At 45.6% G+C, this 25,765-nt stretch overlaps 1 protein-coding gene across 3 annotated transcripts in view; it reads left to right on the forward strand.

Moving 5' to 3' along the window:
• The window catches only part of LOC126517808 (receptor-type tyrosine-protein phosphatase kappa-like), a 472,380-nt gene that overhangs the window by 434,723 nt on the left and 11,892 nt on the right, over positions 1 to 25,765 (forward strand). For all 3 annotated transcript variants that reach the window (XM_050167603.3, XM_055064334.2, XM_072285643.1), the window contains 3 exons: positions 1,257 to 1,385; positions 14,019 to 14,176; positions 18,522 to 18,657. In XM_050167603.3, the coding sequence (XP_050023560.1) occupies positions 1,257 to 1,385; positions 14,019 to 14,176; positions 18,522 to 18,657 (423 nt within the window). The remainder of the gene's footprint in view (positions 1 to 1,256; positions 1,386 to 14,018; positions 14,177 to 18,521; positions 18,658 to 25,765) is intronic.

Consider the following 25,765-nt stretch of genomic DNA (forward strand, 5'->3'; position numbering starts at 1 on the left):
CACCAAGGGCAACATAGGGGAAATCACATGTGCTTAATAAATTGAATGAAGAGATGATAAATATTGAAAATGGATTAAAAAAGAACCTGCCGCAGCTAGGGAACGATCCCACAACTTTCGCAATCGCGTGCGATGCTCTACCAATTGAGCTACCGCGGCGCCGTTTCCCCGTCCACTTTATTGAGTATTTATGTTTCCTAGTGGAACCCTGGGAGTGTTAGCCAGCGCCATTACTAACAGACCTTGGCGGCGGATGTGGAACATGCTTTCTGCCGTAGGCGTCACTAGAATATGATCTCTTTTGGGCGAAGGCAACCGGTCAACAAACCCACACGTGCTACCTGAAGGCATCAATGTTGCTGGATTCTAGATCTCGTTATGTAATAAACGAGAAGAAAGGGGGCTAACCGAGGTGCCCGATTTTTACAAGTCGTATCCTAAGAAGCCAACAAACACTGACACTAAGGACAACATAGGGCAACTCACTTGCGATTAATAAATGGAATAAAGAAACGACAAATTATGGAAATGAAAGTGGATGAAAGAACATCTTGTCGCAGGTGGGGAACGATCCCACAACCTTGGTATTTCGGGTGCGATGCTCTACCAATTGACCTACCGCGGCGCCGTTTTCCCGTCTACTTTCTTGAGCTTTTGTTTCCTAGTAGAACCCCGGGGAAACGGCCATTTTTTCTCTTGATGTCAATTAGAATATCGTCTATACCCGTTTTCTCTCTGATTCAAACAGCTCTCTTTCTGTTTTATGTTTATGCCTAGCAATCTTCGTTCAATCGCTCTTTGTGGGGTACATAACTTGTTCTCAAGATTCTTTGTCAGCCTTCAAGTCTTTTCCCCATAGATAATTAATAAAGCGCAAATAGGCACACTCCCGACCACACACCAAAAGACGCACTAGATGCGTCCGCCATATGCAGGGCTGCACATGGGGGACATATCGCGTGTGTCTGCGTCTGGGGGTGCGTACCTGCTTGCCAGTGGACCTATTTGCGCTCTCTGAGCTGTCTCAGATGTGTTCCCAATTAGCCCAACACCAAGTTGACTCCGTTGACTGTGAATAATCCCGACCAGACGGGTTTTCGTCCAAGCTTTGACGGCTCGGTAACGTGTCTGAACTATGGCTTCCATCAGCCTAACAATTCTGGTGAACGCGTTCGCAAGTTTTCTTTAGCGGAGACTGCCTTGCGCCTCTGTTTTTTTACACTGACCAATGTATTTTGTGTGTGTTCCCAATGCAGACGTGCCCGGTGTTCTGGCCACATACTGGGAGCATGCACCACCGGCACTTGCGCGTTGATCACGTCTCCACCGATGTCGTCACCGGTGGAGTTCTCCAGCGGAGGTTCAAGCTCAGGAACACAGCCAAGGTACACGCCCGAGTCACGTGCTCTTGCCCACTGGAGCAGCCTAGTTATGTGTGGACCTGAGCTGTCTCATGGATTGAATATAATAGATTTCCTTGGAAGCTTTAATGTCCCAAGTTGAAGTGGAGTCTAAAGGCACGGAGGTACGGTTACATATTACGGCTATATTGGGTTATAGCAATCACGAACACCTGCCGTCCGCAGAATTCGTCTTTCACAAGTCCTGCCGCCGCAGATGCCGCAGACTTTCACAAGTCCTGCGGCGTCCCCTTGTTGGGCTCCGCGGTGGGCGTCTGATGTTACTGCCGAACTTTGCTGATAATGATATGGCTAGTACTTTCCAACCACTCACGGATATCATCTTAAAAGAGGGCGCTACGAAGCAAGCTTCTTTTTCTCATTCAAAACAAAGAAAACTTTCCTCGATTCTATGCTATCCACAAGGAACAAGGAGACAAGACAGGAAGAGTATTCACACCCTTCCTTGTGCTAAAATCTCTGAATGATCACATCGAACCAAGTTAAAAAGCAACAGAACTCGCAAGCAGGGCCTGCTTCTTGAGACCTACGAAAGCAAACAGGAGAAACTCTGCTGGCTCAAAGTCTTTGGTGAAGTTACGATCGCCATCTCGCCGCACTGTTCTGTGAATACCGTTTGGGAAGTAAACTCACAGGTAGGCTTCATAGACCTAAGCGAAATTGAGTTCCCGGAAGGGTTGAAGGACCAGAATGTTGTCAACATTCAGAGAATAAAAATTAGACGCTACAGCAAAAAATCCCGACCAATCACCTTATGCTAACCTTCGAACCTAGCACCCTTCCTGGCACAATTGAAGGAGGACATTGCAAGACACACGTCGCCATTACATTCCGAATCCCCCTCGCTACTTTAAACGTCAAAGATTTTGACATGCAAGATTTTGATCAGCAAGTTTCGCCGTTGTAGAAAAAGAAGCGTTGCTCACGGAGTGTATGTTTTTCATGTGTATGCTGATCGCAGTTCTTTTTAGTGCATGCTTTTACTGCGTCTGCTGCTTGCAGTTCTTATTCCGAAATCAGTGTCTAATCTGTACCCTTTCCTGTTAGTTTGTGCTGTCTAGCATTTTCTGCCATTTCTTATTTTCGGATCATTCTTTTTTTCTTTCTTTTGTCTTGTTAGCAATCTGTACTCATTGTTATTTTTCTTCCCACTCCTATAAGATCCTGTCAAGGATTACAGTATTAATAAATAAACAAAATAAATAGCTGCCGAGGGTGACTCACCAGTGCTCGATGCGCCGCCCACCAACACTCATCCAATCACTGAGACACCAGACTACGCTGCGTAAGCTGTGACGTTGGGCACACAGCATATTCGCCGGCATACCTCCACATGGACAAAAATGGGCTCGAATCCACGCTGTGAAGGGTGCTGCCCAGTGGAGCTGTGATATCACCTGATCCGATAGACCAATGTGACGCAGCCTTGAACTGGGTCCTGCCGAACCTGAGTACGACGCTGTTGTGCATATTGACGTTTCTGTTCCTTTCGTCGCTAATCGTATTCGCGCTGCCCTTCAGGCGTCCTGACTAGGCGTGACATGCTTTGGCCGGGAACTGCTGCGTCCTACCTAGGCTATGCACGACGCTGTTCTGCATATTGACCTCGCTGTGACCATCGTCGCTCATCGCGTGCCGTAAATATGCGTGCCCTTTTCGTAGCACCAGCCAAACACAAATAAAAACATTTGCCAGGTGGGTTCTTCTTTTTCACATTAAAGTGTAGGTAAGTCACTCCCTGCTTGGTATGCGGAAGCTGCCGCTTACCAGCAGTTGTAGCTTATGCAACCGCAATATATACCGGGAAAAGGGGGCGGTGAACGCTAAGCACGAAGGCGAGTTTTCAAGCTCTTTCTTTTTTTTTACCCGCACGGCAGGTGCGGCCGCCGCCGCAGTGGTAATGACGATGATGATTATATATTGCCATCCCCTTTGAAACGGGGCAGGGACTCTTTTTTGAGTTACTCAGGTACGCTATCAATGCTTCCCCCCCCCCCTCCCTGCTAGCATTCTTGCATGCATCTCTTTAATCTTCTCTATCTACCTTGTACCGCTGCCTATCCCGGTACGTGATCTGGTCGCATGAATCCCTTGCCTGCTTTTTTTCTACCAGTAATCTCAACGTCTCTCGATTATCTCGACTGCTAATGGGTTGATGCATCCGTCCACTTTAAATTGAACCGCTTCTAGAAGAACTTCAGTTTGGCCTAGTTGGTGTTGACTGCATATCACATTGACTGCGAATAAAGACGGGGACGGCGGAAGAGAACACAAAAACGACACTGGCGGTAACTTTCAGCTGGTTTATTCACGGCAACGCGTGGCAATGTATAGACAAATAGAACATGCGCAGAACGCAGCAGGCAAGAACACTCATCAGCTTATGGGGGCAACGAATTATCAAAAACATCTATCTCCGATTGAAACAACCTAATGAAAGTGTCACTAACACAGTCTTGGCCTTTCTTTTTTATGTGATATGCCTCCATCAGTTCGCGTGCAGTCTGGTCCTGGCTTCTCTCCAGAATCTTTATCTTCTTGAGAAGTGGTGCGCAGGGGCAGGCATTGCAGTGCGCAGGTAACTGCGCCGATTCATCTCTCGTTAACTTTTGTTCATGTTCCCTGGATCGATCTTTCAGGCCCTATGTAGGGCTTGCCACACGCCAGGGAGATTTCGTACACAACTCCTAGATTGCATTTTTCATAAGGCTTGGTATGGTTCTTGCCACAGCCTTGCCTTCCTTTAGGATCACTGGAGGTGCGAGGGCAGAGCCGCGCCAGCTTAAAAGGTGATGAAAAGACAAGGGGAGCTGCAAACCTGCCTGCCACCTTCCGTAGGTTGTGAGTGACCGTGTGGATATACTGTACCACTTCAGGTCTCACGGTGGTAGTAGTCGTCCTCACCGTTGCTCTGCTCGCAAGTGCTCAGCCAGCTGGTTAGGAAAATATTCGAGGCGTTTTGCATTACAAAAGCTACGGATGAATGCGCAAGCACTCCATCACTGGAACTCACTGTTAAAGAAGTCTTGTCCCTCGAGAAGAACCTAGTCTGTGGGTAGTAATGGCTTGTGGGCGCTTATCGGCTTTGTTGCTCATTTGGTTGTCTGCTACGTGGCAGATTCGTTCATGCGTCTGTCTGCTCATTTATCTGAGCCGCTGCATGTTTCTTTTTAATAAAGATTGTCAGTTGAACTCTAAAGCTTCTCAGTTGTCTTCTCCCACTTTTTTTCCGTAGTCTCGATCGCGCTAGTAACTGTGTCACAGCAAATTCATCAACACCGACTAGCCCAACTTTCTGTGTTAAAAAACTACAGTCCATATTTTTCAGTTGTACTAGAGAACAAAAACGGGTGAACACGCTTCAGTAGACTATTGTGGTCTTTGCAGCATAACTAAGCTCGACTTGTACCCACAATTTCGCTTAAATTCGCCCTTGACTGTATACAGGTGACTCGATATTTTTTTGCACTAGACCGCTCGCCATTCTACAGGCAAAATATAACAAATCCTGAGAGTTTGTGTCATCCAACGGCTTATACAGATTCGTACGACTGTTGTATGGGTTCTTCAATGCCCCTGCCACGTTTCAACGTTATGGACCGTGTTTTCGGGCATCTTATGTTGTCTATCGCCAGTGTATCCCCGAACAATATTGTCACATTATAGTGAAGGTGAAGAACAGCGGTGGCACAAGAACTGTCATAATACTTAAATGAGCTTGTTCTCAGCGAAACAAGTGACACTCAAGCGCAACGATCACGACGAATGCACGCAGCCATCGTAGAAAGCTGATCTACGGGTCAAATGCGTCGGCTTTTATACCTGACTCATGGTACATTCTATTGTAATAGTTAGCTGGCGCGGAGTGTGAAGCTCGTGTCAAGTTGTGTTCATACTTATACGGCATAGAGTCGAAATTATCCCGGGATCCACAACTCAAGAAAAACTGCAGCTCTCCACCTTGCAGGTTTCCGCAGAACTACTACATCATAGATCTATATTTCGAGACACGCGTATAATAACCGCAAAATGGTTAAAATACGTGCGTGCACACCCATATACGTAGCTGTCTTCATGTTATTTGAGTTGACCATGTAAGGCTTTAGGGGCACTGATCATTAGGCATGGCTTAGCAATTTTGGCAAGAATTGGGGATAAGAGTTAATGGAGAATACCTTAGTAACTTGCGATTCGCTGATTATACTGCCTTGCTTAGTAACTCAGGGGAGCAATTGCAATGCATGCTCGCTGACCTGGAGAGGCAAAGCGGAAGGGTGGGTCTAAAAATTAATCTGCAGAAAATTAAAGTAGTGTTTAACAGTCTCGGAAGGGAACAGCAGTTTACGACAGGTAGCGAGGCACTGGAAGTGGCAAGGGAATACATCTACTTAGGGCAGGTAGCGACCGCGGATCCGGATCATGAGACTGAAATAATCAGAAGAATAAGAATGGGCTGGGGTGCGTTTGGCAGACATTCTCAGATCATGAACAGCAGCTTGCCATTATCCCTCAAGAGAAAAGTGTATAATAGCTGTGTCTTACCAGTACTCACGGACGGAGCAGAAACCTGGAGGCTTACGAAAAGGGTTCTACTTAAATTGAGGACGACTCAACGAGCTATGGAAAGAAGGATGATGGGTGTAACTTTAAGGGATAAGAAGAAAGCAGATAAGGTGAGGGAACAAACGCGAGTTAATGAAATCTTAGTTGAAAACAAGAAAAAGAAATGGACATGGGCAGGGCATATAATGAGGAGGGAAGATAACCGATAGTCATTAAGGGTTACGGACTGGATTCCAAGCGAAGGGAAGCGTAGCAGGGGACGGCATAATGTGGGCGGATGATATTGAGAAGTTTGCAGGGACAACATGGCCACAATTAGTACATGACCGGGGTAGCTGGAGAAGTATGGGAGAGGCCTTTTCCCTGCACTGGGCGTAACCAGGCTGATGATGTAAAATTTATGGATCAGCATCTTCTTATATATTCAACACAATAAATTAAATTTTAAACAGAGCTGCTCACCCCGTATATGCGATGCAGCATCATCGGAAGACCAGTGATGAAATAGCCACTTTCAAATGCTTAATCTGCGTAGATAATTCATCTTTGACGCCATAAAAAAGCATTTCTTAACTGTTTCACAACAGCTAATGTAAAAGCTCGCTGTCTAAGAGAGAGAGAGAGATAAGTACGTGCTAGCTAAAACCTACTAGTTCTTCGGGAAAAGAACTCGCGCATTTGTCGTCCCTTAAGCTCTCTTAAAACTGATGGAGAAATTTCTCATACTTCAATGACTAAAATCTTAAACTTTCCGAAGAAATGAGTATTCACATTAACGCAATATTTGTCCACAATTGGCCAGCATACAATGAGTATTGCCTACACCGTATTGGTAGGCTTCCTGGGCTCGTGTGAACATATTTATTTTTTTTATGCATAATGTCACATGTCAAACTTCTATATAGATTGCTACATCTATTTTATAACAATAATGTTGCACGCACACAGTCACTGCTTGAGCAAAGTGATTCTTTGCCTGATTTCCCACTCACGCTCACAAGCCGTACAGGCTTACGTGGACTCGATATGTAAAATGAATATACGTTTTTCTTTTTTTAAATAAAATTATTCGTTTTCCTAACACAAATAATCCATGAAAACGTATACAACCAGCGGTTTCTTATAAGCTAGTGTCATGTGGAGCGTAATGATGCTGTCAAGCTGTAGCAGGAGGCTGTTCTTTTTTTCTAACGTCAACCGGTTTATAAACGCTTATAAATAACATTGCCTTTCAAGTCGTTCATAACTATTCATGGCGAAGGTTGTGCCTCCGAAAGTCGCGGACACCTAACTAGTGAACGTGCGCTTCTGTTCTTCGTCCGTGTCTTATTTTTTGTCTAAAGCTGCTTCTAGTGCATGTGCAGGAGACGGGCTAGACGCGCTCCTCACCATCTTTCGCCTGTGTCATCTTAGCGTCTGCTAGCTTCTATGCAAGCAGTGTGCTTCGCCACGACCAACGCCGACTGTAGGTCCTTCTGGCCTTCCCTATTGCAAGACCCAGTACCCAGTGTCCAGTGGAGCGCCGGATTATGGGCCCAGTGCCGCGCGCTGGATTCTGGGGCGCTGGATACGCGCGGCGTACTGGAAGGCGCTGGCTACTGGTGCGAAAAACAGCTCTAACACGTTAAATTCGCGGTGCCTGGACATTATATATATATATTTTTTAATACAGAAAGCAACAAAGAGCTTGAAATGTTTTGACCAGGGTTCGATCGTGGGACCTACAGATCCCAAGCGCGGTACTTTACCGCTACGCCACGCCAGCTTTTCTTTTTTTATTAGATCGAAGACAAAACCGAAGGTATATTGAAAAGTGGACACAACTACAAGCTTAAAGCTCAGGCAAACGCACACATGCATCCAACAAGTGCATCCAGTCTGACGGAGCTTCCTGCGCAGTGTACACACTTCTTACATAAGCAGCACTTTCGCGAAAGGGTGATTTTGTAGATCGCGGGGTTTCGGCATGGCGATCACACAGTCTACATCTCCATAGGCTGTATAAACCAAGCACTATGAACATCTCATAGGGAGGACCACCCGTAACCTTAAACGGTAGAAACCTAATTGAATATGCAGTGATGTCAATGTCCTTTCTAAGCGTCCGTTGGAGAATGTCCGAAAAAAATAAAAAATACAGCATCCCTACGGTCTAAGAAATAGTGATTTATGGTTTCGGCACGTGGACGGAGTCGACAGTTTGTTGGCCACGGCACTAAGCAACCCGTTGAATTGAACCAAGTTTTAACAGCAGCTGAACATACACGGATAATTTGCCATGTTAAGATCGAGAAGTTTTAGTTTCACAGATACGTCTCGCACAGACATGTTTGATGCGCTGTGGCCCAGCAACTAAAACTCACGCCTGTACCAAAAAGAAAAATTTGCTGTCCGTATTCAGTAGCTTGCTCGGAATCGCCACCACATCTATTTTTACTTGCGATTGGTATTTTAACTTCGAAAAATGTCCTAAATGAACCGCCGACTCGGGACGCTGTGTCGGCTGTTATTGCCGGTTTTGGAGCCCGTTTCTTGGTCTTTACGCGAGGGATATGCAACGTTTTCTTAGTTCTGTGATGCTTTTGAGTCAACACGTCTGTCTAGTTACATATATTTGTCAGAGAAGCGCAGGCTAGTTCTGGGAGCCTTCGGTGACAGCACATACTTGTGTTTATGACGTGTCACATCGGTACTCGTCGCTTCTTGTGCTGGCACTGTAGACATGAAAAAATTTTTTATTTAAGAACACCGATTGGAAAGCTGAAATATAGAGTGATTTATCCTTGTTAGACTTGATTTCTGAGCCTAGACGCGCCAATAGCGTGCAGACGGACACGGCGGATACACTAGGCCTAAGCTTCGGTGGGGACCGATCTCGGCACGGGTACCTGGCGAGAGGTAAAATGTGTGTATTAGAGCCTCAGAACTTTTTTTAGTACAACAGGGAAAGTGGAAGCGCACGAATCGCCTCAGCTTTGTTATTGGTGCGATAATATCAATCAGCGGTAGGCTTGGCACCTGGGGCCCGTTCGAATGCGTCTGAACGACTTCTGGATTTCATGTCCACTCCATAACACTGCGATAACGGCGAGAACTCCCAGTCATATGTTACGTGCGAACTATAAAAAAACGCGGCGTCCTCTGCGCTTGCGCGGTTTCGTTCAAGAATTTAGCTATCCGCCCAGTCAAAAGGGAAAATGCAAAAGAACGAAAGTGATATTCAGTGTCAAATGTGCATGAATAAATAGGGCACTTCACGCACCTATATTCCAAGCTGCGACACGAAATAGAGTTTGACCACCCCAAGGTAAAGCGTTATTTAGGACAAGAGACTAGTATCAAGCGATGAAGCATTTAATATTCAGCAGCGCTCGTCCTTGCCTACTGGAACCAGCGCGGCGCAAACACAACCAGCGCAGTTTCCAGTGCGAACCAGTGAACTGCAGTGAGAACCAGCGCCTGTACAGCGCAAACCAGTGCGCCCCAGCGTCATGGCAGTGGAACCAGCGTCTCTTCTAGTGTGACCCAGCTCTTATCCAGCATTCTCACTGGTGTCCCAGTGAGTCCCAGCGAGCGCCAGCGTACCCAGTGCGATCCAGTGCCAAAAAACGCGCTGGTTTCACACTGGAAGGCACTGGAAGACGCTGATTTTTGCAATAGGGTTGTGCACTGCTACATGACAGTTTCTGTTAAAATACCTAACGTGTGCATTTGTTATTTTTATTTTTCTACAGTGTACTAGAGTAACATAGGACAAATGAAATGAGATTTTATACATAGTAAATACAAAAATAGAAACAGACGTCATACAAGTAAGAACCAAATTCAGACCACCTCAGTTATTTATCTCTTATTTTGTGCTCAGGAGAGCGCACTTTCCTTAAGTGTTCATGTAATTTGTAATAACTGTATTTTATATTTTTCAGACACAAAGCTGAACTACTTTCAAGCGTGCGTTTGCAGAGAATGCTCGAATGGCCCGAGATTACTCTAATGACGTTATATTGATGCTCTTTTATTCTCTCATTGATGCATCTGGCAGTTTGATCAAAATACTTTCTTCCGCATATGCTCTTTCTAGCCTGTGTTTGTAGATGTGTTTTCTATGCCTTTTTGTATATTGTATTTAGTACACACTTTTCAACCTTCGTCAGACACAATGTTAGTATGCAGCCCAGTCAGGCAAACTGATGCGTTAAGCCACATCTGCTGGGACTACTGAATATATCTACACTGTGCGTGTCAAATTAATTTGAAAAGGGTACCCGTCATAAGCAGCAAACAAAAATATTGAAAACATGCTGCAGCATAATGGTGAAAGAGCACAAGTATTTCAGAATACGTATCTCGGTAGAAATGAATCTTTAACTTAAGAAGCAACCTGACAACCCATAAATGTAATGAAAATGTCACGATTACTTAGGATGTGCGATAAAATACGGGGTTAACCAAGGGCCCTGATTTTTATAAGACATATCATAAGATACCAACAAACACTGAGACCAAGGAAACATAGGGAAATTACTTGTGCTTAATAAATGAAATAAAGAAACGATCAATTAATCGAAATGAAAGTGGATGAAAACCAACTTGCCGCAGGTTTCGAACGATCCCGCAACCTCCGCATGCGTATCTTTATTTCATTTCTTAACCACATGTAATTTCCCGTATGTTGTCTTTGGTGTCAGTGTTCGTTGGCTTGTGATTTTACTTAGGATGGACGCTTCTACAAAATACCCTTAGTTCCAGTGACATCTCCGAACCATGGTTATAACAGCGCGTTATGTTGACAGGACACAAAAAATGGACCACATGCACCCAGGACAGTCGCCGACTGTCCTGGGTGCATTCTTTCTATGTCCTGTCCTCAAAACGCGTCGTTATAGCCATCATCATCATCAGCCTGGTTATGCCCACTGCAGGGCAAACGCCTTTCCCATACTTCTCCAACTACCCCGGTCATGTACTAATTGTGGCCATGTTGTCCCTGCAAACTTCTTAATCTCATCCGCCCACCTAACTTTCTGCCGCCCTCTGCTAGGCTTTCCTTCCCTTGGAATCCATTCCGTAACTCTTAATGACCATCGGTTATCTTCTCTCCTCATTACGTGTCCTGCCCATGCCCATTTCTTTTTCTTGATTTCAACCAAGATATCATTAACTCGCGTTTGTTCCCTCACCCAATCTGCTCTTTTCTTATCCCTTAACGTTACACCTATCATTCTTCTTTCCAGAGCTCGTTGCGTCGTCCTCAATTTAAGTAGAACCCTTTTCGTAAGCCTCCAGGTTTCTGCCCCGTACGTGTGTACTGGTAAGACACAGCTGTTATAAACTTTTCTCTTGAGGGATAATGGCAACCTGCTGTTCATGATCTGAGAATGCCTGCCAAACGCACCCCAGCCCATTCTTATTCTTCTGATTATTTCAGTCTCATGATCCGGATCCGCAGTCACTACCTGTCTTCAGTAGATGTATTCCCTTACCACTTCCAGTGCCTCACTACCTATTGTAAACTGCTGTTCCCTTCCGAGACTGTTAAACATTAGTTTAGTTTTCTGCAGATTAATTTTTAGACCCACCCTTCGGCTTTGCGTCTCCAGGTCAGGGAGCATGCATTGCAGTTGGTCCCCTGAGTTGCTAAGCAAAGCAATATCATCAGCGAATCGCAAGTTACTAAGGTATTCTCTCTTATCCCCAATTCTTCCCAATCCAGGTCTCTGAATACCTCCTGTAAACACGCTGTGAATAGCATGGGAGAGATCGTATCTCCCTGCCTGACGCCTTTCTTTATTGGTATTTTGTTGCTTTCTTTATGGAGGACTACGGTGGCTGTGGAGCCGCTATAGATATCTTTCAGCATTTTTACATACGGCTCGTCTACACCCTGATTACGCGATGCCTCCATGACTGCTGAGGTTTCGACTGAATCAAACGTTTTCTCGTAATCAATGGAAGCTATATATAAAGGTTGGTAATATTCCGCAATAATATTTTTCTATCACCTGATTGATAGTGTAAATATGGTCTATTGCTGAGTAGCCTTTACGGAATCCTGCCTGGTCCTTTGGTTGACGGAAGTGTAAGGTGTTCCTGATTCTATTTGCAATTACCTTAGTAAATACTTTGTAGGCAACGGACAGTAAACTGATCGGTCTATAATTTTTCAAGTCTTTGGCGTCCCCTTTCTTATGGATTAGGGTTATGTTTGCGTTTTTCCAAGATTCCGGTACGCTCGAAGTCCTGAGGCATTGCGTATACAGGGTGGCCAGTTTCTCTAGAACAATCTGCCCACCATCCTTCAAGAAATCTGCTGTTACCTGATCCTCCCCAGCTGCCTTCCCCCTTTGCATAGCTCCCAAGGCTTTCTTTACTTCTTCCGGTGTTACCTGTGGGATTTCGAATTCCTCTAGACTATTCTCTCTTCCATTATCGTCGTGGGTACCACTGGTACTGTATAAATCTCTATAAAACTCCTCAGCCACTTCAACTATCTCATACATATTAGTAATGATATTGCCGGCTTTGTCTCTTAACGCATACATCTGATTCTTGCCAATTCCTAGTTTCTTCTTCACTGCTTTTAGGCTTCCTCCGTTCCTGAGAGCATGTTCGATTCTATTCATATTATTCTTCCTTATGTCAGCTGTCTTACGCTTGTTGATTAACATCAAAAGTTCTGCCAGTTCTATTCTAGCTGTAGGGTTAGAGGCTTTCATACATTGGCGTTTCATGACCAGATCTTTCGTCTCTTGCGATAGCCTACTGGTATCCTGTCTAACGGAGTTACCACCGACTTCTATTGCACACTCCTTAATGATGCCCACAAGATTGCCGTTCATTGCTTCAACACTAAGGTCCTCTTCCTGAGTCAAAGCCGAATACCTGTTCTGTAGCTTGATCTAGAATTCCTCTATTTTCCCTCTTACCGCTAACTCATTGATCGACTTCTTATGTACCAGTTGCTTCCGTTCCCTCCTCAGGTCTAGGCTAATTCGAGTTCTTACCATCCTATGGTCACTGTAGCGCACCTTGCTCAGCACGTCCACATCTTGTATGATGCCAGGGTTAGCGCAGAGTATGAGGTCTATTTCATTTCTAGTCTCGCCGTTCGGGCTCATCCACGTCCGCTTTCGGCTATCTCGCTTGCGGAAGAAGGTATTCATTATCCGCATATTATTCTGTTCCGCAAACTCTACTAATGACTCTCCCCTGCTATTCCTAGTGCCTATGCCATATTCCCCCACTGCCTTGTCTCCAGCCTGCTTCTTGCCTACCTTGACATTGAAGTCGCCGATCAGTATACTGTATCTTGTTTTGACTTTACCCATCGCCGATTCCACGTCCTCATAGAAGCTTTCGACTTCCTGGTCATCATGACAGGATGTAGGGGCGTAGACCTGTATAACCTTCATTTTGTACCTCTTATTAAGTTTCACAACAAGACCTGCCACCCTCTCGTTAATGCTATAGAATCCCTGTATGTTACCAGCTATGTTCTTATAAATCAGGAATCCGACTCCTAGTTCTCGTCTCTCGGCTAAGCCCCGGTAGCACAGGACGTGCCCGCTTTTTAGCACTGTATATGCTTCTTTTGGCCTCCTAACTTCACTGAGCCCTATTATATCCCATTTACTGCCCTCTAATTCCTCCAATAGCACTGCTAGACTCGCCTCACTAGATGACGTTCTAGCGTTAAACGTTGCCAGGTTTATATTCCAATGGCGTCCTGTCCGAAGCCAGTTATAGCCATGTTCCATCAAGCCGGCAACCAACTAGCCCAGCTAAGTCTGTTAATCTCAGAACCATTTGTTTAAAGGTGCATTTCAAAATTATATTGCGTGATTTATATTTTCTATGTGTTTACTTATGATTGCGCTGATCTATTTTGTTTAGCCGATGTTTTTACTTTTCCCGTGATCGTTGTGGCTCTCTCATTCTTAATTGTGTGTGATTCTCTTTTTAGTTGACCATTACTCCAACATTTGTTTGCTATTAAGACGTGTTAGCTTACCTTGTTTTGGCCGTGCGATGCAGTCTCCCAAGTCCCGGCTTTTGAAGCAGTTCCATCTCCAGGGCTGGCGCAAGGGCGATGTCGCCCCGCCATCCGTAGACCTCCTGGTGCGACTCCTCGGCAAAGTGGAGCGCTGGCAGCGGAAGTGCACACCCGAGAAGCCCACCGTGGTCGCATGCTTGTGAGTGTGATGTGTGTTTCCCATCTCAGCCTACATATTGACCCCGTGGCCTGGTCTACTTGCCATATCTAGAGAAAGAAATATAAGGAACGCATCCATTTAGAGAAGAAACACCAATCGCTGCTTTTCTTTTTTTTTCGAGAGCAAAATTCGCATGAAACTCATTATCATGCAACGTGACGCAGGTGAAGTTGCGAGGATTGTTATTTATCCACCGTGACTCGTCTTCTATAGTAGCTTGCCTTTGCCTTAGCCACTTGTAAGAGTTATTTTCATGTTTGTGATTTTGTTGTTTGTTTGGCTGGTTTGGGGATGCGCCTGGTTCTCCTTTTGCTTACTTGTTATTGTCATGCGTGTTAATTATTAGTCTGGTAGTTACTTTATTATAGCACCATGCGATGTACTGACGACTGGTGTTAACGTCGTACGTGTTCATAAAGCGGTGCCACGCCTTCCTTGACTGCCAACGAGCTGCTGGCATTCTTTAATAAAAATATAATAAGTAAGGTGCTTCCTATTCGCGAAAGCAGGCGCCTCATTTCTCGTGCTAGAAGTTCAGCATCGCAGGCTTGATATTCATGCAATTGTGCACAAGTGGGCATCTCATGTTAGCCCAACACTATCGTGATTAAGATATGTTAACGGGCCAGCGCGATTCAGCGAGGGCATGCTAAAAACTTTATTAATGCCAATGATCAATCTATCCTTGATGAACTTTGCAAGCTGGTCGACAACGTACCAAAAACTGATCTTATCTCACTGTGGCGTGAGTCTGTGACCTGCGATAACTACTGTATTGATGCCTTCGTGCCGACAAAACTTATTAAACCACAACGAAGAAACCCATGGTTTGACAGAAAAATTATACCTATAAAACGCAGGTTAAAACGTGCCAAAGAAACGCCGGAACAAGAACTCTGAAGTTATTAGCCATCTGCAAGTCCAGCTTTCAGACGCATTGTCTTTTGCCCGTCAAAAATATTTTTGCAATACTTTGCCGAATTACATAAAAACCAGTCCCGATAAATTTTGGTGATATCTTGGCAGTGGAAACACACATTTGCAAGAAATAAGGCAACGCGACATTGTGATCACCGATCTTCAAGAAATATCTAACATAATGAATGAATATTTCCATTCTATCCATATTATACTTCCTTATGTCAGCTGTCTTACGCTTGTTGATTAACTTAGAAAGTTCTGCCAGTTCTATTCTAGCTGTAAGGTTAGAGGCTTTCATACGTTGGCGTTTCTTGATCAGATCTTTCGTCTCCTGCGATAGCTTACTGGTATCCTGTCTAACGGAGTTACTACCGACTTCTGTTGCACAATCCTTAATGATGCCCATAAGATTGTCGTTCATTGCTTCAGCACTAAGGTCCTCTTCCTGAGTTAAAGCCGAATACCTGTTCTGTAGCTTGATCCGGAATCCCTCTATTTTCCCTCTTACCGCTAACTCATTGATCGGCTTCTTATGTACCAGTTTCTTCCGTTCCCTCCTCAACTCTAGGCTAATTCGGGTTCTTACCATCATTGGTCACTGCAGCGCACCTTGCCGAGCACGTCCGCATCTTGTATGATGCCAGGGTCAGCGCAAACTATAAGGTCTATTTCATTTCTAGTCTCGCCATTCGGGCTCCTCCATGTCCACTTTCGGCTATCCCGCTTGCGGAAGAAGGTATTCATTATCCGCAAATTATTCTGTTCTGCAAACTCTACTAATAACTCTCCCTTGCTATTTCTAGAGCCTATGCCATATTCCCCCACTGACTTGTCTCTAGTCTGCTTCTTGCCTACCCTGGCATTGAAGTGGCCAATCAGTTTTGTGTATATTGTTTTGACTTTACCCATCGTCGACTCCACGTCTTCAGAGAAGCTTTCGACTTCTTGGTCATCATGACTGGATGTTGGGGCGTAGACCTGTACGACCTTCAATTTGTACCTGTTATTAAGTTTCACAACAAGACCGGCCGCCCTCTCGGTAATGCTATGGAATTCCTGTATGTTACCAGCGATATCTTTATTAATCAGGAATCCGACTCCTAGTTCTCGTCCCTCCGCTAAGCCCCGGTAGCAGAGGACGTGCCTGCTTTTTAGCACTGTATATGCTTCTTTCGTCCTCCTAACTTCACTGAGCCCTATTATATCCCATTTACTGCCCTCTAATTCCTCCAATAACACTGCTAGACTCGCCTCACTAGATAACGTTGTAGCGTTAAACGTTGGCAGGTTCAGATTTCAATGGCGGCCTGTCCGGAATCAGAGATTCTTAGCACCCTCTCCTGTGTCGCAGATCTGACCGTCGCCGTGGTTAGTTGCTTCGCAGCTGCTTGGGACTGAGGGCCGGGGTTTGATTGTTCTGTTCATATGGGAGGTTGTGGCCAAGTATTGCACCAGGGTGGCCAATCTTGCTCTGGTGAGGGAGTGCGTTACCGGTTTTGGTCGCCGGGCTCAGGGTACACTCCAGGCCTCTTTATGCAATCTTATCAACACGCGGATTTTTTTCTAATCCGGTGGAAAATTGGCGGCACCGTGATTCGAACCACGGTCCTCTTGCACGCGAGGCGGATGTTCTACTTCTACACCACCGCATCACTCTATGAGTCAGGATCAATGATGAATATCTCAACAACCTTCGGTTTGCAGATGAGATTGTGCTGTTCAGTAACACTGCGGACCAGTTACAACAAATAGTTGAGGGCCTTAACAGAGAGATTGTAAGAAAAGGGTTGAAGATTAATATGCCGAAGACAAGGGATAATGTTCAATAGCCGTGCAAGGGAACAAGAGTCCAGGATCGTCAGTAAGTCTCTAGAGTCTGCGGAGTTCGTTTACCTAGGCCAGTTGCTCACAGGAAACCCTGATCATGAGAAGAAAATCTGTAGAAGAATAAAAACGGAGTGCATATTCTTGGGCTGGTTTGTTCGTTGCATCAATTGAAGTCATAGCGCTGGATCTTGACATGGACATGAAAGCACGTCCTGTCGTCTTTCATGTCCGTGTCAAGATCCAGTGCTGCGATTCAATTGAATAAAAATGGGTTGGAGTGCATACAGCAGACATTGCCATATCCTGACCGGAAGCTTAACACTATCATCGAAAAGAAACGTGTACACAATCAATGCATTGTACCGGTGCTAACTTATGGGGCAGAAACTCGGCGGTTGATATAGAAGCTCGAAAGCAAGTTAAGGACCGCTGAAAAAGCGATGGAACGAAGAATGCTAGGTGCAACATTAAGAGATAGGAAGAGTGTGGTGTGGATGAGGAAGCCAACGGGGATACGATATTCTAATTGACATTAAGAGAAAAACAAATGGAGCTGGGCAGGCCATGTAATGCGTAGGTTAGATGACCGGTGGACCACTAGGGTTAGAGAACGAGTGCCAAGAGAAAGAAAGTGCAGTCGAGGACGGCGAGAAACTAGGTGGGGTGATGAAATGGGGAAATTCGCAGGCGCAAGTTGGTATCGGTTGGCGCAGGGCAGGGGTGATTGGAGATCGCAGGGAGAGACAGGCCTTCGTCCTGCAGTGGACATAAGATAGGCTGATGATGATGATGCAGTGAGAATGAAGAATTGCAATGTACCAAAACTATTTTAGGAATTTAAGACTCTGTCAGGAATTTAAATTTTTATAGGTTGAACTTGTCCCGAGAAAACTGAAGTGTCACTCAAGGCACTATGATAGCGGCAAGCATAGCCGTCGGTTTTTGGAAGGGGAGCTATGGTTCAAGTGGGTCGGATATTTACATGACTTGTCGTAGGTTCCAGCGTAAATGTTTGGGCTGTCATGCGTGTTAGAATCTGCAACACTATTTGCGTCGCGCATGCCACTTGATGAGACAGCGTTCCCTCGCTATAGAATCACCGACGACATTCGAGTGAGTGAGTGAGTGAGTGAGTGAGTGAATAAACTTTATTGTAGGTCCGGCGAGGACGCGAACTCGTCGCGCACCCGGCTAGTCCCACGTCGGGACCGGCAGGTCTAGCCCACCGGCCCGGTCGCGGGCACGCCGGACGGCCAGGATTTGCTTTTCTAGAGCGGGGCTACGCAAAAGCGAGTCCCACTCCTCCTTGATGAACTTGGGGTATGTCGACCGACGACATTCGAGAAATACAAAAAAGCGAGTCCGACACTTAGCTTTGTAACATCTGTTAAAACGTGCAAAATGGTCATCGTAAAAACACTATAGAATTACGCTTGTCAATGTGACTCCCATTGGATGGTAAAAAAAAAGGATAGAGAAGAAAGGGTGGAAACGCACTCCTCCTGAGCTTTCAAAGTTTACGAAAGAACGTGTGTTCTGCTGTTCCCATAGCCACAGCCTTGTTCTCGTATCGCAGCAACGGAGCCACCGCGTCGGGCCTCTTCTGCGCAGCGTCCTTCCTGTCAGATCAGCTGAAGGCCGAGCGGCACGCCGACATCCTCATGGCGGCCCGCACAGTGCGACAGCACAGGCCCACATTCCTGCCTTGCCTGGTATGTAAGCGGTGGTAATAATGAGACAGAAGCCTTTTCACACGCCTATTCAGAGAAGTGCTGCAGCGCTGTGACAGTCCTCCAGGAGAGCGCACTGCTACACATTCAAAAAAAGAAAGGAGAACATCCGCTTTTTGAGGTTTAACTCATCCGCAAACAATGTGGCTTTTTTTGTGTGTGCTTGGTGGAGGCTCGTGTTGCAATGCAGGGCAGAAGCTATGACGTGTTGTGCTACAGTTGGCTGATAGGAATGCAGTCAATCGGAAGTGGCTGCGCTTCCGCATTAGCAGACGTTGCACTTCGCCCGCACCCACTGGCTGCATATATTCGCTTGCCTGAACACTAAAAGGTGATACATTACTTGATAAAGAGAGCGCTACGAAGACGAGGACTAAAAGAACAACATGTACGACGGACAAGGCGCAAGGCCGAGGGCACGTGTATTAGTTGCCCTTCAGTGACGCTTACCGAATAAGAGATAGCTTTTCTAATGAGATAGGGAGGTCGTGATGTCACGATGGGCCATTCTTGGTTACATCTATTTAAAGTCCTGTTTCTTCAAAAAAACATTTAGTTGGAAGTTAGCGCCTTGTCCGTCGTACATGTTGTTCATTTAGTCCTCGTCTTCGTAGCGCTCTTTTCATCAAGTATGCAAAACCAACTCGCCCACATCAAGCTTCTGCTGATACATTAGTTTTCTTTCAGCAGGAAATCTTAAGAAACTGCCGCTAAATACATCGCGAATGTATACACCCCATGAAAACAACCTCTTTATGTATATAATACAGAGCTGAATCTTAGAACCTATCGGTATACTCACTATCCGTGAGTAAGGTCATTTTTTTTCTTGGAGAATAAGCTCACCTTCCTTAATGGCATACATTCACGACAACACTTCGATGCCGTCCCTGCAGCAAAGCTTCGCTGTCGTCGCCGTATAATTATGTGTACCGACAGCGCCGACAGTCGCAGACCAAATACTGCTACTCGTTCTGAATGCCAACCTTTTTGTATTCCCTCTGCAACCTAAACTCATCAAAACTTCGGTGTGGGAAGTAGTTCTCATCTACAATGACTTTTTTCCTGCAAGTGGGCGGTGGTACGTTTTGTACACGGAATAAACAAGACGGCTAGTTTCCAGACTACCTACACTCGTCTAGCTAGTGTAAGCAGAAAAACATAGCCATAGTAAGTGTCATCTACAATGCGGGCGTTTCCTTTCTTTAACGCTGCACGCCTTCTATTTCCAAATCATGAACGGCATGACACAGCGTTCATGACAGCAAATTAGCGAGCACGGAGTGTCAAAGGAAGGAATTGCATGCAACATAGATGTCGATTATTCTTCAGGGACGAGATAAGCTTCAAAAGGCTTCATGTATATTTTTTTTTTTTTAGTGGTGACAACGATAAGTCCCTAAATTAACCTCGACTGAGTACCTCAAAAGTGGGCTTTGCAGAAGAGACACTCAGATACCCAGATAAATAATGAGCGCAATGTAACTATTTTTTCTTTCAGAGCTAGATTGTGTTGTTCGCGCAATGGAAGTGGAGCAACAAAGTCAAGTTTTTTTCATGCACCAGATTCACCGCAATGGCTGCTGGTAGCTGAAGTTTCAGGCGGTTGTGGCGAAGCTACTAGATCATAACTGTGAATAACTACATTTTAGTGCGACACAGGTTACTGCAATAAACGAATACATGAATAAACGGCGCAGGTAGTATGTGTGTGTTCCTATAGACGTTGTCTGTTTCACGTCAAAGCCTACTTCTTTACGGTTGTGCACCAGCTAGACGGGCAATACTTGCTTCTCATTTAGACTATGTGGTGCAGCGCCAAGCGGGACAGGAAAAAACGAGGACAAGCGCCTACTGCCAACTAAAATTTTATTGTCTTATACAAGGGGTTACAAAGAAAAAAAGAAGGGAAAATGACATTCTATATATAACATAAACAATAAAGAGGAGAAACAAAGACCCCATTACCGCTCACTGGTCGCACTGACATTGTCTAAATGCCAACTCCGCGATATCGCCAGGGATGGCATTTCGCGTTACATGCTAGTCGATTCAGCGATGATGCGCGCTCGATTGTCCCTTTCTGGGAAGATTACTCTTGCTTTTCGAACCAGAGGGGTACATCCGCATACGCTGCAATTCAGGGCCAAGAAACTTTCCTTTCCATTTTTAACATTATTCGCATGCTCACGCAGACGACCGTTCAGAAATCTGCCTGTGTGACCTACGTAGCGTGCGATACATTTCGAGGGGATCCTGCAGCGCATGCGGATGTACCCCTCTGTGTGGAAAAACAAAAGTAAGCTTCACACAAAGGGAGGATCGAGCCCACGTCATCGCTGAGTCGGCTAATATGGCATGTGAAGTATGCCCACGCATCAGTGAGCCACCCGTGGCCTTACCACGAAGGGAGCTGGATGCAGTCTTAGAAGATGGCAGCGCGACCAGTTAGCGGTGATGACATCTTGGTTTTTCATCTTTATTGTTTATGTTTTAATTTATATACATATATTTTATGGTGTTTTTTCCTTTGTTTTTTCTTGTATCAGACAGTAAAATTTCATGTTGCAGTAAGCGCTTGTCCTCGTTTTTTCCGATGTCCCATGTCCCGCTTCGCGCTGCACCACACAGTCTCATGGGAAATCAACTAGCCCAAACCATCACCCTTCTTATTTACATCGTAAATTATTTTTGATTAGTTGCCACTGACTTCCCTAACTTTCATTTTTTAAACACAACCTTAGAAATGATCTCTTATTTTGCGTAAACTACCCACAGCTGATTTATTTATTTATGCGTTTGTTTGCTTGTTTATTTATTTTCAATACTGTGACCCATTTAAGGCTTTTACAGGGTGGGAATTTTCACGACACTGAACCAAAACATAGAAAGAGCATATAAAATTTCACCGACAATTAGGATACTTGAAGAAAAAACAGCGTTAAAAAGACGCGGTCTAAAAAAGGAACATATACGACTGTCAATAGCTCCCAGTCTGTCGTACAAGTTCTTCTTATAGTCCGCGTCATTTTAGCGCTGTTTTCTCTTCAAGTCATCATCATCATCAGCCTGGTTACGCCCACTGCAGGGCAAAGGCCTCTCCCATACTTCTCCAAGTACTCCGGTCATGTACTAATTGTGGCCAACTTGTCCCTGCAAACTTCTTAATCTCATCCGCCCACCTAACATTCTGCCGCCCCCTGCTACGCTTCCCTTCCCTTGGAATCCAGTCCGTAACCCTTAATGACCATCGGTTATCTTCCCTCCTCATTATATGTCCTGCTCGTGCCCATTCCTTTTTCTTGATTTCAACTAAGATGTCATTATATCGTGTTTGTTCCCTCACCCAATCTGCTCTTTTCTTATCCCATGATGTAACACCCATCATTCCTCTTTCCATAGCTCGTTGCGTCTTCCTCAATTTAAGTAGAACCGTTTTCGTAAGCCTCCAGGTTTCTGCCCCGTACGTGAGTACTGGTAAGATACAGCTGTTATACAGTTTTCTCTTGACGGATAATGGCAACCTGCTGTTATTGATCTGAGAATGCCTGCCAAATGCACTCCAGCTCATTCTTATTCTTCTGATTGTTTCAGTCTCATGATCCGGATCCGCGGTCACTACCTGCCCTAGGTAGATGTGTTCCCTTGCCACTTCCCGTGCCTCGCTACCTATCGTAAACTGCTGTTCTCTTCCGAGAATGTGAAAGACTACTTTAGTTTTCCGCAGATTCATTCTTAGACCCACTCTTCTGTTTTGCCTCTCCAGGTCAGTGAGCATGCATTGCAGTTAGTCCCCTGAGTTACTAAGGAAGGCAATATCATCAGCGAATCGCAAGTTACTAAGGTATTCTCCATTTACTCTTATCCCCAATTCATCCCAATCCAGGTCTCTGAATACCTCCTGTAAACACGCCGTGAATAGCATTGGAGAGATCGTATCTCCCTGCCTGATGCCTTTCTTTATTGGGATTTTGTCGCTTTCTTTATGAAGGACTATTGTGGCTGTGGAGTCGCTATACATATCTTTCAGTATTTTTACCTACGGCTCGTCTACACCCTGATTCCGTAATGCCTCCATGACTGCTGATGTTTCGAGTGAATCAAACGCTTTCTCGTAATCAGTTAAACCTTCATATTTAAAGCAGCGCCAAAAAACACGGACAAGGGAGGACACAGGACGAGCGCTGACTGCCAACAACACCTTTATTGTACCCTGCGCAAATATATACGATTTGCAACAGGCATAAAGAGAGTGAAAGAAGAAGGGGAGGGGAAGGCGAGTCATCGTTGGTCCACTACTGCTGCGCATGCGTCAAAAACATTAAACAATATAAAAGAAACCATAACATGGTGGACACGGCCAAACTGTTTAATTTCTAAGGAACTTAAGTTCTTTATCACAAAGTGCTATGAAAGGGGAACTAACACAGGTGGCTCCTAACTGACACATTGAAAATGCCTCAAAGATTTCTCTGGCCATCTGATTTCTGTACCTTTTCACACGCGTGTGTCGTCAAGGAGTGGAGAACAGCCACACTTGGCACAATGAACAGCGAGATTACTGCCAGTCTTAATCATGACACAGTGCGCATGCTCACGCAAACGTTCATTGATAAAGCGTCCTGTTTGCCCTATGTAAGTGCAGCCGCAAGAGATGGGAATGGAATACACTACATTGGTACTGCAATCTACAGGCTTGGCGACATGTTGCTTATTGCACGGTCCAGATGGTCTCCGGCTTTTGTTTATTTTTTGCACATCCTTCCCAACTTGTTAGGCGCAGTGAACGCGACCTTTATACCAGCCCGGCCTGCGGCTTTCTTGATGCGATGGGACGCACCATGTATATACGGGATCGCAACAGTCTTGGTTAAGACATCACCCGCTTCGCACTATTTGTTGGGGAACGAGCGTCTTGCAATAAAACTTCCGCCAAGGATGACAGCAGTTGTTCAGGATAGCCACTTGTTTTAAGCCGCTGGACTTGATTGGAGAGGCTGCTGGATATCGAGTGGTGGCAAGAGCAAACGACCACATTTCTAAGGGCCCCTAGGGCAATGGAGCGCTTCACCACTTTAGAATGGTTGGATGTGCAGGGGAGAAGGTGTTTTTTGGAACGCGGGGCATACGTCCAACACGTGTGCCCTTCCTGGAGGTGTAGTGCAAGGTCTAGGAAGCGCATTTGGCCTTCTTCCGGCAATTATTTTGTGAACGTCAAACCTCGATAGATGCACTTAAATTTTTCAAACACTCGGTCGACCAGGGTTGTGGCTTCATTAAAGTGGGCAGAAAGGATGACCAGAAAATCGTCTACGTAGCGAAACACCTTCTTAATAGGAATTGTGCTGAGTTGCTCTTGGAGGAGATTATCATAGTGCGCCAACAATAGATCACTCATTATGGGCGCAATACGAGAGCCTATGCATATCCCGTTCCTTTGCACATAGAACTCTTCATTATGCTGGACGACGGTAGATCTTAGGTAAACCTGCAGTAGGTCCAGGAAATTGGCGACGCTGGTGCCAACCGCATTCTGGAACCGGACTTCACCTATCGTTTCTATGCCTTCCTGCACGACGGCGAAGCGGTCATCTTGAGGTAGGGAATAATATAGGTCCATGATGTCTACCGAGAATGGCTGTGCTCTTTTGATGCTTGACTCCTTTAGGAACTGGTCTACCTCTCTCGAGTTCCGTACTCGAAACGTGTCATTTATTGTAAGCTGCCTGAGACCTTCCAGAAGGTAAGACCCTAGGCACTTTTGCCAATTGCCCACTTCCGAAACAATGACTCTGAAGGGGTGGCCCATCTTGTGAGTTTTAACAGTACAAAAGGCGGAATGGCACATTCCTTTGGACCGCTTCATCGCCTTAGACAACTTTTCTAGACCGGCTTCCTCACATCTGCCTACGGCGAACTTCTTGGTCTTGGAAGGGTTGAACCCATCGGCAACATTGGAATTTTCTTTGAGTGCGCATTCTGCGGAAAGGCGAAATTGCAGGGAGTGGCATACAACAAAACCACCTTCTTTATCTGACACTAGCAACTTGAAGTCACCACTCCGCAGCTATTCGATTATGCTTGATACCTTCGGTCGACAGGGACCGGAGGATCCCAATGAAAGTGCATCAACACACTCCCGAACCACCCTTTCGCAGTTCGGGGAAGCGGCTCTACTCGCAGTCGTTCTAACAAGTGACAACGCTTCCACTTTGTCAACCTTAGGCGGAACGCAGAACTTAGGTCCCAAGCTCAAAACTTTCTCCACTTCGTGCGGAATAACTACTTCTCCCAGTTTGGCAACTGGCTGGCCAGGCGGAGGCCCAGGAGGGTCACCAGAGACTCTGGGACGAATGGCGCGCCAAAGAGCTTCTGGGAGAAGAGACACCACCTTCAGCTGTCGGCGGAAGTATTGAGCGAGCCTGCTCGTGGATGAATTCCTTGAACACCCCAGTAGAAGTAGGTCCTTCAGGAGCCGAATCTGCCTCCAGGTCCCCGACCTCAAGAGGCGGCACAACCTTAGCGCTTGGTCCTCAGCAGGCAGGAAAGGGCCTACCAACAAGGCTACTTGCGGAGGCACGAATGAGCGTTAGATGGCGAACGTAAAAAGGCGGGCGTTGCAGAAGGCGCGCACAAGAAGAGCTGAACAAACGGATGGCTCAGAGAAAACACAAATAGGAACACTACTCGCAGACGATAAATGATGGCTCAGAAGGGTTTGGGTGCGAGCTAGTTGGTACGGATCATTCATATTTAAAACAGCGCCAAGAAACACGGACGAGGGAGGACACAGGACGAGCGCTGACTGCCAACAACACCTTTGTTGTAGCCTGCGCAAATATATACGATTTGCAACAGGCATAAAGAGAGTGAAAGAAGAAGGGGAGGGGAAGGCGAGTCATCGCCGGTCAACTACTGCTGCGCTTGTGTCAATAACATTAAACAATATAAAAAGATGTAAAAGAAACCATAACATGGTGAACACAGGCCAAACTGCTTAACTTTTAAGGAACTTAAGTTCTTTATCACAAAGTGCTATGGAAGGGGAACTAACACAGGTGGCTCCTAACTGACACATTGAAAATGCCTC

The sequence above is a fragment of the Dermacentor andersoni genome, chromosome 11, assembly GCF_023375885.2.
Source record: "Dermacentor andersoni chromosome 11, qqDerAnde1_hic_scaffold, whole genome shotgun sequence".
NCBI lineage: Eukaryota > Metazoa > Arthropoda > Arachnida > Ixodida > Ixodidae > Dermacentor > Dermacentor andersoni.